Here is a 13,786-nt window from a genome sequence, read left to right on the forward strand (position 1 = left end):
ACTGACCTTAAGGCCTGGGGGGGGGGTCTTCCTTGTATGAGAGGTGTTTACTAGATTTATTGAATAAACATTCTTCCATAAAGTTTGAGTGAAGCAAGCTGGCTGACTAACTGTTGATGTTGAAGAAGCGTTTTGTCCACTAGATTATACGTTTCAGTGGCAGAATCACCTGAAAAACGCACATCGCCATCTGCTGACTGGAGTTGGTATCGCAGTTGAGTAAAATACTTTGACAAATAGCTTCAAAGCGACTGCCCCTAAAAACCAATGACTCCCTTTGAAAACGGGCGATGTGGCATCAGAAACATTTATTATCGTGTAAAAATGTACTACAAAGTGTAGCTAAATAGGTCATTTCCACTCAGCGCGTGACGTCGAATTAAGGGCGATATCAGGTCTGTCTGTTGTGGCTGCCATTTCGCCCCAAAATAGTAATCGCAAATTGGGCTGTGTATAACTATGTAAATGTCTCACGGACAAGGTGACTTTCATCAATATACACTCTAAAAAGTAAAGGTTCCTGGAGTATCCTTTAGAGGTTCTTCAAATTGAAGCTGTGGGGGAACCCCTAAAAGTTATTTGAAGAACCTTTTGTGGGAACCCCTATAAGTTCTTTGAAGAACCCCTTATAATGGTTCCTCGAAGAACCTCCCTCCATTATAACAATATTGACTTAAATAATTTTTTATTTAGTGGCACCACAAATGTGAATTAATATTTACAAAGCAATTACAAAAACACATTACAAAATTGCAACATTTCTGCAGACATGTCAGACCATAATAAATAATACATTTATTTTGTATAGTGCTTTTAATGACATTTAAACATCTTTTAAATAATGATGTACAATAAAAACAAATTAAAAATGAATCATAGGTAAACTAACAATATTGTAGACTTGATGCTAAATGCAGATTTTTCAGCTTTAGTGTGTATATCATATTCACTTAGCTATGTTAGGAAGTTTGCCATCTTTGTGACCGGCCCTGGTAACTTCACCCCAAAACACTGGTAACATCACCCCAAAACACAAAAACTTTGTTTTTCTGACATTTTTGAGAAATTTAAGGGAAAATAAAATAAATACAGCCCTAGCAGAGCCCCAAGTCCCATGGGGACGTCCTCGAGGGCGTGGATGTTTTCCCCATCAAAGGCCAGCAGGATTTCACTCTCCTGCGGAAATGGCATTTTGGGTTCTACATTGTGACATTAAGATACTCCTACTGCAATGTTAAAACATTCTACATTGTGACATTAATTAATTGATATCATGAAACAACTCCATGTATGTATTTTCTGATATTTGATCAGAGATCTTTTATCAGATTATCTCTGGTCAAAGCTAAGAGGTTTCTCTACTGTGTGTGTTCTCTTGTGTACAGTCAGACTGCCAGATTGACCAAAACTCTTCCCACATTGATCACAGCTATACGGTTTCTCTCCTGTGTGTGTTCTCTGGTGTTGAGTCAGCTTGCTAGATGAAACAAACCTTTTCCCACATTGACCACAGATATAAGGTTTCTCTCCTGTGTGTGTTCTCTTGTGTAGAGTCAGAGAGCCAGAGGAAGTACATCTCTTCCCACATTGATCACAGCTATAAGGTTTCTCTCCTGTGTGTATTCTCTGGTGCACTGTCAGATCACCAGAATTCCTAAAACACTTCCCACATTGACCACAACTATAAGGTTTCTCTCCTGTGTGTGTTCTCTGGTGTAATGTCAGACAGCTAGATGTAACAAAACGCTTCCCACATTGATCACAGATATATGGTTTCTCTCCTGTGTGTATTCTCTGATGTAGAGTCAGATAGCCAGATGTAGTAAAACTCTTCCCACATTGATCACAGCTATAAGATTTCTCTCTTGTGTGTGTTCTCTGGTGTAATGTCAGAGAGCTAGATGTAACAAAACTCTTCCCACATTGATCACAGCTATAAGATTTCTCTCCTGTGTGTGTTCTCTGGTGTAATGTCAGAGAGCTAGATGTAACAAATCTCTTCCCACATTGACCACAGCTATAAGGTTTCTCTCCTGTGTGTGTTCTCTGGTGTAATGTCAGCTGGTCAGATCGAACAAAACTCTTCCCACATTGATCACAGATATATGGTTTCTCTCCTGTGTGTATTCTCTGATGTAGAGTCAGATAGCCAGATGTAGTAAAACTCTTCCCACATTGACCACAGCTATAAGGTTTCTCTCCTGTGTGTGATCTCTGGTGTTGAGTCAGCTTGCTAGATTTAACAAAACTCTTCCCACATTGACCACAGCTATAAGGTTTCTCTCCTGTGTGTGTTCTCTGATGGAGAGTCAGAGAGCCAGATGTAGTAAAACTCTTCCCACATTGATCACAACTATAAGGTTTCTCTCCTGTGTGTATTCTCTGGTGCACTGTCAGACTTCCAGATTGTCTAAAACTCTTCCCACATTGATCACAGCTATAAGACCTCTCTCCTGTGTGTGTTCTCTGATGCATTTTAATGCCTGATGAGGAGGTGAATCTCTTCCCACAGTCAGAGCAGCAGTGAATTCTCCTCCGTGTGGGTCTCTGCTGGTGTTTCTTGAGGTGTTCTGATGTAGAGAGACTCTGCTCTGCCTCGTCAGCATCATGATGTTGTTGAGGCTCCCCAGAGGACCCATGGTAGTCCCGTCTCTCTTCTGTGTGAACAACAAAGTCAGACAGATGGTTAAAGGCCCACAACAGAGGTAATCCACTGTAAAAGGTGATACCAACAGCGTGGTCATGATGTTGTACAACAATTGATGTCTGTAATGAATGTTAAAATTATTTGACAATTGTCTTAAAATGAGCAACAATATTCATATTTTGTCTTGTTTCACATTAGTAGTAACATTGATGATTGTAGACTAGAAATAAGTTATTCATGTTGTTGAAATCCTAAGCAGTGTGCCAGATGACTTTTGGTCTCCAATATAGGCCCCTTTCTGTGGTTAATAAAATTGCAGGACGAGGGCAGTTAGCACACAAGTTGATTGCAGAAACACCTCCCTGCTAATGAGGAAACCGATAGTTATGGATGTAGTATATCTGCCTGGAGCAAAAATGGTGAGCAAAGATGATTGTGAAAAACTATGTATTCTGAATGTGAATGGGGGAAAACGCAGGGGAGTAATCTCCATTTCCAGGTTGCTTATGAGTACATTTCACACTACTTTGGATTATAATTGTAAGGCTCGTTTGAATGTCCTGCTTAATATAATGTTTGCTACAGTATTAAGAATTATGTGTAATTATTGAAGAACCGCGTTAATGACAGTATACATTTGGGTGTTGCTAATACAGTTTAGATTTCTTTGTATTTCACCTTTATTTAACCAGGTAGGCCAGTCGAGAACAAGTTCTCATTTACAACTGCGACCTGGCCAAGATAAAGCAAAGCAGTGCGACAAAAAAACAACAGAGTTACATACACTTGGGATAAACAAACGTACAGTCAATAACACAATAGAAAGTGTGTGCAAATGGAGTAAGAAGGTAAGGCAATAAATAGGCCATAGTAGCGAAGTAATTACAAATAAACACTGGAGAGATGGATGTGCAGATGATGATGTGCAAGTAGAAATACTGGTGTGCAAAAGAGCAAAAAAAGTCAATAAAAACATGGGGATGAAGTAGATAGTTGGATGGGCTATTTACAGATGGGCTGTGTACAGCTGCAGAGATCGGCAAGCTCCTCAGATAACTGATGCTTAAAGTTAGTGAGGCAGAGTCTCCAGCTTCAGTGATTTTTGCAATTCGTTCCAGTCATTGGCAGCAGAGAACTGGAAGGAAAGGCAGCCAAAGTAGGTGTTGGCTTTGGGGATGACCAGTGAGATATATTTCCTGGAGCACATGCAATGGGTGGGTGTTGCTATGGTGACCAGTGAGCTGAGTTAAGGCGGCCTAGCAAAGACTTATAAATGACCTGGAGCCAGTGGGTTTGGAGACGAATATGTGGGCCAGCCGACGAGAGCAGTGGTACATGAAGCTTTGGTAACAAAACGGATGGCACTGTGATAGACTGCATCCAGTTTGCTGTGTAGTGTTGGAGGCTATTTTGAAAATGACATCACTGAAGTCAAGGATCGCTAGGATAGTCAGTTTTGCGAGGATATGTTCGGCAGCGTGAGTGAAGGAGGCTTTGTTGCAAAATAGGAAGCCAATTCTAGATTTCATTTTGGATTGGAAATGCTTAATATTAGTCTGGAAGGAGAGTTTACAGTCTAGCAAGACACCTAGGTATTTACAGTTGTCCACATATTCTAAGTCAGAACCGTCCAGAGTAGTGATGCTGGACGGGCGGGTACGGGCAACGATCGGTTTAAAAGCATACATTTAGTTTTACTCGCGTTTAAGAGCAGTTGAAGGCCATGGAAGAGTGTTGTATGGCATTGAACCTCGTTTGGAGGTTTGGGATAGGGGGCAGCATTTTCACTTTTGGATTAATAGCGTGCTCAGAGTGAACTGCCTCCTACTCTGTCCCAGATGCTAATATATGCATATTATTATTAGTATTGGATAGAAAACATGCTTAAGTTTCTAAAACAGTTTGAATGATGTCTGTGAGTATGGCAAAAACCTGAGAAAAATCCAACCAGGCAGTAGGACATCTGAGGTTAGTAGTTTTTTAAAGCTTGGCTTACCGAATACACATTGAGATATGGATAAAGTTGCACTTCCTACGGCTTCCACTAGATGTCAACAGTCTTTAGAAACTTGAATGAGGCTTCTACTATAAAGGAGGGGCTAATGAGACCTCTGAGTCAGTGGTCTGGCAGAGTGCCTTGGTCTCATGACGCGCGCCCGACAGAGTTACCTCTCGTTCCAGTGCTTTTCTTCAGACAAAGGAATTCTCCGGTTGGAACATTATTGATGTTTTATGTTAAAAACATCCTAAAGATTGATTCCATACATCCTTTGACATGTTTCTAAAGGACTGTGACGGAACTTTTCAAGTTTTTGTATGGACGAAGTGCCTATGCCTCATGAAGATGGATTACTGGGCTGAACACGCTAACAACAAGACAAATTATGGACTTTATTGAAATTTATGGAACAAATCAGTCATTTATTGTCGAACTGGGATTCCTGGGAGTGCCTTCTGATGAAGATCAAAGGTAAGTGAATATTTATGGTGTAATTTCTAACTTCTTTTGACTCCAAAATGGTGTTTATTCCTCTGGCCGTTTTGGGTTCTGAGCGTCGTTCTCAGATTATACTTTTTCAGTAAAGTTTTTTTGAAATCTGACACAGCGGTCGCATTAAGGAGAAGTCTATCTTTTATCAATGTTTATTATGAGTCTTTCTGCAAAATCACCAGATGTTTTGGAATCAAAAAATTACTGCATGTAACGCGCCAATGTAAACTGAGATTTTTGGATATAAATATGCACATTATCGAACAAAACATACATGTATTGTGTAACATGAAGTCCTATGAGTGTCATCTGATGAAGATCATCAAAGGTTAGTGATTAATTTGATCTTTATTTCTGCTTTTTGTGACTCCCATCTTTGGCTGGGAAAACGGCTGTGTTTTTTTGACTTGGCTATGACCTAACATAATCATATGTTGTACTTTCGCTGGAAAGCATTTTTTAAATTTTGTATTTATTATTATTATTTTTTTTTTAATCGGACACGATGGGTAGATTAACAAGATGTTTATCTTTCATTTGCTGTATTGGACTTGTTAATGTGTGAAAGTTACATATTTCCAAAAAATATTTTTGAATTTCGCAAGCTGCCTTTTCAGCGGAATGTTGTCGAGGGGTTCCCTGCCCTAGAAAGGTTAACCTCTCTGGGATCGTTCGGGACGCTAGCGTCCCACCTCGCCAACAGCCAGTGAAAGTGAAGGGTGCCAATTTCAAAACAACAGAAATCTCATAATTGAAATTCCTCAATCATTACAAGTATTTTACACCATAAAGATACACTTCTCGTTAATCCAACCAGAGTGTCCGATTTCAAAAAGGCTTTTCGGCGAAAGCAGAACATATCATTATGTTAGGTCAGCAACTAGTCACAGAAAGTATTCAGCCATTTTCCAACCAAAGAGAGGTGTCACAAAAAGCAGAAATATAGATAAATTAATCAATAACCTTTGACGATCTTCATCAGATGACACTCCTAGGACTCAATGTTACACAATACATGTATGTTTTGTTCGATCAAGTTTATATTTATATCCAAAAACCTCAGTTTACATTGGCGCCATGTTCAGAAATGCCACCAAAACATCCGGAGAAATTGCAGAGAGCCACATCAAATAACAGAAATACTCATCAAACGTTGATGAAATATACATGTTTTACATAGAATTAAAGATAAACTTGTTCTTAATGCAACCGCTGTGTCAGATTTCAAAAAAGCTTTACAGCAAAAGCACAATATTAAATAATCTGAGAACAGCGTTCAGCCACAAAAGCAAGCCATACAGTTACCCGCCAAATTATGGAGTCAACAAAAGTCATAAATAGCATTATAAATCTTCACATACCTTTGCTGATCTTCGTCGGAATGCACTCCCAGGACTCCCACAAAAAATGTTTGTTTTGTTCGATTACGTCCATATTTGTCCAAAATACCTCCGTTTTGTTCGTGTGTTTAGTTCACTATTCCAAAGGCACAATGCGCGACTAGGCTGTCACGCCGCACAGTAAACAACTGATTGGCCACAGCCTAGTCCACTTGTTGAAACAGCTCTTATTCGACCCCCTTCCACAATAGAAGCCTCAAACAACTTTCTAAAGGCTGTTGGAATCCTTGGGAAGTGCAATCTGGCCCCATAGACTCAGCATATTGGATAGGCAATCACTTAAATGAAACTACAAACCTCAGATTTCCCACTTCCTGGTTGGATTTGTCTCAGGTTTTCGCCTGCCATATGAGTTCTGTTATACTCACAGACATCATTCAAACCGTTTTAGAAACTTCAGTGTTTTCTATCCAATACTACTAATAATATGCAGATATTAGCATCTGGGACAGAGTAGCAGGCAATTTACTCTGGGCACCTTATTCATCCAAGCTACTCAATACTGCCCCCCTGTCACCAAGAAGTTAACAGTGTCCAAAGAAGGGACAGATGTATACAGAATGGTGTTGTCTGCGTAAAGGTGGATCAAGTAATAACCCGCAGCAAGAGCAACATTGTTGGTATACACAGAGAAAATAGTCAGCCCGAGAATTGAACCTTGTGGTACCCCCATAGAGACTGCCAGAGGTCCCTACAACAGGCCCTTCAATTTGACACACTGAACTCTGTCTGAGAAGTAGTTGGTGAACCAGGCGAGTCAGTCATTTGAGAAACCAAAGCTGTTAAGAATACGGTGATTGACAGAGTCGAAAGCCTTGGCCAGGTTGATGAAGACAGCGACACTGTATTGTCTCTTGTCGATGGCGGTGTCATGACGTTGCCCTCTTTGAGTACAGCGAGTACCATCCCCCGCTCTCTGCTTCTACAACCAGACTACTGTGGTCAGAGGTCGTAAATGCCTTAGAAGACCCTGCCTCATGGACACACAGTATTAGAGATAGGGTAAACTTTCACAGAGGACAAAGGAATTGCTTCCACCTCACAGAACTCAAACAAATTTCATGTTCCGGAGAAAGTATAAAAGGTCGGTGAAGAATCCAGCAATGAACTGGTCCGTTTGTTACAACTTTGGGAAGCTCGTGGGAGATGGTGTGGCCACATTACCATAACACTGTTTACATAATAGCCTCAGATATGAGGTTTACATCTAATTGTTGTGTAAGATGAACAAGTGAGTATGATACTGTTTGTATAATTGTGTAATATGGTTGTGGACTGTTTAATGAAGAAAAATACAATTCCCTTTTGATTTGAACTAAATCAGAGGACCGCCCCTGAGCCCGGTTAGGGTCAGGCCTCCTGGGACAGCCCCTTTTCTGCCATTCTGAATAACTCCCAATTTTGAGAAATTATCAGTAGACCATGTTTTGTAGACAAAGATTGTAGACCAATGTTGAATCTTTTAACCATACCACGTGGTTAAACTCTTAGACTATTGATACCGACAGAATAAGAACAAGTCTTTGATATTGATTACTAGTCTGCAGCTAGGAATTCGGTATCATTGAACGCAAAGAACGACAACCGCCGAAACATCCATTCTATAACGAATGTCACTTTGAACTATCCCCTCTAACCAAGACAGGGAGAGAGACGGACAATTCTACAAAATAAAGACTTTTCACCAGCAATCAAGACGACAGACTGAGCGTAAATATATATATTGATTGCAATTGTTTGCGAATGAGTGAGCGTTCACGTGTAAGGGATTAGCATTTTAATTGTTATAATTAACTCTGTAGGGACTTCTTAGTCGACCTCCATTGCCCCTTTGTCTAACAAGCCACCATGCCGGTTCAGCCCACTTGGGCACATTCTATCATTTCATGTAACCATATTTACTTTTTGTTTATGCATTTCTGTGAATTACTTAGTAATAAATAAATAATTTAAGACAATTGATGTATGGATGCCTCATAGTGAAGACTGGATTCGTGCAGATAACCAACAATTTACAACATTTGGAATGAGACTAACGTGAGGTAAAATAAATAAATCATTAATCAGAAGACTTTTGATCAGATATGAAAATATCTGAAAGGTTATATTGGGAAATTATAACTTTGTAATCTGAATACTTTCCTTGGTGCCCCAACTTCCTAGTTAATTACAGTTACATGATTATTCAGTTTAATCGAGTAACTAATTACAGAGAATCTTTGATAAAAACGAAGTCTTCAGTTTAATGATAGTAAAGACACAACAGCAGTTATGATATCGTTTAGTACCTTGAGATTGGCTGAGGTGCACTCGTGACCAGCTCGGAAACCGGATTGGACAGTGGAAAAGGTACGGTGGGATTCAAAATGGTCAGTGATCTGTTAACATGGCTTTCGAAGACTTTAGAAAGGTAGGGCAGGATCGATATTGGTCTGTAACAGTTTGGGTCTAGAGTGTCACCCCCTTTGAAGAGGGAGATGACTGCGGAAGCGTTCCAATCTTTAGGAACCTCGGACGATACGAAAGAGAGGTTGAACAGACTGGCGGCGGATATTTTGAGAAAGAGAGGGTCCAGATTGTCTAGCCCAGCTGATTTGTACGGGTCTAGGTTTTGCAACTCTTTCAGAACATCAGCTATCTGGATTTGGGTGAAGGAGAAGCTGGGGAGGCTTGGGCAAGTAACTGCGGGGGGTGGGGAGCTGTGGCGGGGGTTGGGGTAGCCAGGAGGAAAGCATGGCCAGCCGTATAGAATTGCTTATTGAAATTCTTAATTATCGTGGAGTTATCGGTGGTGACAGTGTTTCCTAGCCTCAGTGCAGTGGGCAGCTGGGATGAGGTGCTCTTATTCTCCATGGACTTTACAGTGTCCCAGAACTTTTTGGAGTTAGAGCTACAGGATGCAAATTTCTGTTTGAAAAAGATAGCTTTTGCTTTCCTAACTGACTGTGTGTATTGGTTCCTGACTTCTCTGAAAAGTTGCATATCGCGGGGACTATTCGATGCTAGTGCAGTACGCCACAGGAAGTTTTTGTGCTGGTCGAGGGCAGTCAGGTCTGGAGTGAACCAAGGGCTATATCTGTTCTTAGTTGTACATTTTTTGAAAGGGGCATGCTTATTTAAGGTGGTGAGGAAATTACTTTTAAAGAACAACCAGGCATCCCAGTTTAGGTCACCTAACAGAACGAACTCTGAAGATAGATGGGGGGGCAATCAATTCACATATGGTGTCCAGGGCACTGCTGGGAGCTGAGGGGGATCTGTAACAGGCAGCAACAGTGCAAGACTTATTTCTGGAGATCATTTTTTTAAATTAGAAGCTCGAACTGTTTGGGCTTAGACCTGGAAAGTATTACAGAACCTTTTAGTCCATCTCTGCAGTAGATAGCAACTCCTCCCCCTTTGACAGTTCTACCTTGACGGAAAATGTAGTTGGGGATGGAAATTTCTGAATTTTTGGTGGCCTTCCAAAGCCAGGATTCAGACACGGCAAGGACATCAAGGTTGGTGGAGTGTGCTAAAGCAGTGAGTAAAACAAACTTAGGGAGGAGGCTTCTGATGTTAACATGCACGAAACCAAGGCTTTTACGGTTACAGAAGTCAACAAAGGAGAGCGCCTGGGGACACGCTGGGCCTGGGTTAATCTCTACATCACCAGAGGAACAGAGGACTAGGATGGGGGTACGGCTAAAGGCTATCAGAACTGGTAGTCTAGTGCGTTGGGAACAGAGAATAAAAGGAGCAGATTTCTGGGCGTGGTAGGATAGATTCAAGGCATAATGTACAGACGGGTATGGTAGGGTGCAGGTACAGTGGAGGTAAACCTAGGCATTGAGTGATGATAAGAGAGGTTGCATCTCTGGAGGCACCAGTTATGTTAGGTGAGGTCACCACATGTGTGGGAGGTGGGACAAAAGAGTTCTCTGAGGCATGATGAGTGGGACTAGGGGCTTCGCAGTAAAATAAAACAATTATAACTACCCTAAACAGTATACAAGGCATATTGACATTAGAGAGACATAAAGCGAGGCATAAAGCAATCAGAGGTGTTGATTGGGAGAGCTAGTTAAGACAACAACGGGTAAGACAACAACAACAGGTAAAATGGCAATGAATGGGCAGAGAGGGTCAGTTAACTACACACAGGGCCTGAGTTCGAGGCTGGGGCCGACAGATAAACAAAATGGAGTACCGTGATTAATGAACAGTCCAGCAGGCATCAGCTATGTAGCCAAGTGATCATAGGGTCCAGTGAACAGCAAAATATGAACCAGGGAAGCCGTTTGGTAGTCGTTACAACGCTAGCCGGGCGCCTGGCTCGAGGCTAACTGGTGCTAGCGTCGGGACAAGGGCATTAGCCACTATAGCCACTCCGGTGCGTCCAGGAGGAGGAAGAGATTTTTTCTGGTGGTTAGGCTATCTCTGGCTCCCGAGTTATTTGTGTGTCTTAATTATTTAATCAAACAGCGTGCTTAAAGCATCAGACCAGTTCAGTACATATAGTTGATTTAAATAAAACACATGGGGTGTGTCTATATATGGAAAAATACACGTTATAATATTTCTACCAATCGGTTGGTAGAAAGAAAAGATGATTCTTGGTTGACCCAAGATTTGTTTTAGTTGGGGCCCTAGTGCATTCATTAAGTTCAGACCGCTTCCCTTTTTACACATTTTGTTACGTTACTTATTCTGAAATTATTTAATTACATTTAAATGTTTTAGAAATGCTTGAGACTCAATTAAATCAATGAATCATGTTGAGGATATACAGTGTTTGTCTACATTTACTGATAAACATTGGAGTAAAAAAAAGCTTATATTTTGGGTTCTGATGGGGTATGACAGTTGAACTAAGCTCAAGAGGCATTTATAAGTGATTTCTTCAAGAAACAATGGGTACAGATCATTAATGTTTTAGTCCCAAAATGGATGTAACAACTGCTGATTGCCCCTTTAAGACTACATATTGGGATATTGAGGACTACAGTATTTCAGGCATTGTCATTAGATGCATTTGATCAATTGTTCACGTTTTGTTGATGGTCCACTCTTGATGTTCTACATGTTACAGTGTAGCTTCAGCCATTCCTACAGAACAACATTAAAGTGTAAAACCCCTTTACTGCATATTGGTTCAACGACTGCAGAGACGGTACTTACTGGTATTAAACAGATATCCAACCTCCTCTTCTTCCTCCAATGTGACAGTAATCTCCCTCTCCTCCTCTTTCACTCTGAACGAGTCTTCCTCTTCTTTCACTGAAACGTCTTTCTCTTTTTCTTTCACGTTAACAGCCTCACCCTCTACTTGTTTTACTGTAACATCCTCCTCCTCCTCTTTCACAACAATGTTCAGCCCCAGAGCTTCTTTGTCCGTCCAGCAGACCTCCTCTTCTTTAACAGTAGGGGAGTATTTTTGGGAGTTCATGGTCGGGGATGTTAGGTAGCTATCATTAGCAACTAGGCCAGTGCTAACTTAACCAGCCAGCTACTATAGCTGACTAATACAAAATAACGTAATATTAAATTAAATAGGTTAACAAGTAGATACGACAGAAGTGTGTCTAAAACACAGTAGCTAATATAGACCGAAAGCGTATAAATAGCTTGAATCTTTCGGCTATGTTAGCTATCAAGCTACCGAGGCTGTTGACGAGCTGTTTCTGAAGAACCGTCCACTAGATTATACGTCACGCTAGCAGCGTCGCCTGAAAGACGCATATCGCCGTTTGCTGACTGGAGGGGAAACGCAGTTGAGGATCATATTTGATTTTCAGATAAAGAATATTTTTAATGGATTTCATTAAATAATACCATTATATTGAGACATACAAAGACAGGAATGTGTTGTTTAATTAGTGCAAATAAAACATGTTTACTACAGCACATTTATGGCAGTTTCATTATGTAACACTAAATCTAAATATGTAGCTAGCTACTGTAGGTCTATACTGCTCCAACATGGTGTAACAATACATCCTGCAGATGTATATAATGAACAGACTAGGTCTATACTGCTCCTACATGGTGTAACAATACATCCTGTAGATGTATATAATGAACAGACTAGGTCTATACTGCTCCTACATGGTGTAAAAATACATCATGTAGATGTATATAATGAACAGCCTAGGTCTATACTGCTCCTACATGGTGTAACAATACATCCCGATGTTAACTACCGTTCAAAAGTTTGGGGTCACTTAGAAATGTCCTTGTTTTTGAAAGAAAAACACCTTTTTTTGTTCATTAAAATAACATCAAATTGATCAGAGATACAGTGTAGACATTGTTAATGTTGTAAATGACTATTGTAGCTGGAAATGGCAGATTTTTTATGGACAATCTCCATAGGCGTACAGAGGCCCATTATCAGCAACCATCACTCCTGTGTTCCAATGGCACGTTGTGTTAGCTTATCCAAGATGATCATTTTAAAAGGTTAATTGATCATTAGAAAACCTTTTTGCAATTATGTTAGCGCAGCTGAAAACTGTTGTGCTGATTTAACAAAGCTTTTGTAAACAGTGTGTGGGCCTTCTTGTTATTTATCAAAGCTTTTGTAAACAGTGTGTGGGCCTTCTTGTTCTTTATCAAAGCTTTTGTAAACAGTGTGTGGGCCTTCTTGTTCTTTATCAAAGCTTTTGTAAACAGTGTTGTTGCATAACAATCAGGCAGTAGAACAACAATAATCATCACCCTCTTGACCAATCTTCCCTTTTTAATATTGGGTTTGATTCAGACCCTGGCAGTGTACCAGGTGGACAATAGGTTTGATTCAGACCCTGTCAGCATGGTCAGAAATGTATTCCAAGGTCAGTAACTTATAACCACAGAACCACCTCAGCCCTTTCATGCATGACTAAAAACAACTAAGTATTAGATTTACTGCCCTGGTCTAGTATGTCACCACCTCAGAAACCATTCCGAATGCCGGCTGAGGTACGAGTAAAACATGACATATTATTTCCTAACCATTCACAATGCTGGCTGAGGTACGAGTAAAACATGACATATTATTTCCTAACCATTCACAATGCTGGCTGAGGTACGAGTAAAACATTACATATTATTTCCTAACCATTCACAATGCTGGCTGAGGTACGAGTAAAACATAACATATTTCCTAACCATTCACAATGCTGGCTGAGGTACGAGTAAAACATGACATATTATTTCATAACCTTTCACAATGCTGGCTGAGGTACGAGTAAAACATAACATATTATTTCCTAATTGTAAAAAAAA

General features: G+C 40.4%; 1 protein-coding gene across 1 annotated transcript; it reads right to left on the minus strand.

The window, feature by feature from the left end:
- Positions 1 to 683: 683 nt before the first annotated feature.
- On the minus strand, positions 684 to 12,260 carry LOC121841589 (zinc finger protein 2 homolog). Its single transcript, XM_042310842.1, has 2 exons — positions 11,699 to 12,260; positions 684 to 2,657 (listed from the first exon to the last, which is right to left on the minus strand). Exons 1-2 carry the CDS (start codon positions 11,964 to 11,966, stop codon positions 1,330 to 1,332), a joined length of 1,596 nt encoding a protein of 531 aa, XP_042166776.1. The 5' UTR covers positions 11,967 to 12,260; the 3' UTR covers positions 684 to 1,329.
- Positions 12,261 to 13,786: the final 1,526 nt, after the last annotated feature.

Source organism: Oncorhynchus tshawytscha, linkage group LG32 (assembly GCF_018296145.1).
Source record: "Oncorhynchus tshawytscha isolate Ot180627B linkage group LG32, Otsh_v2.0, whole genome shotgun sequence".
NCBI lineage: Eukaryota > Metazoa > Chordata > Actinopteri > Salmoniformes > Salmonidae > Oncorhynchus > Oncorhynchus tshawytscha.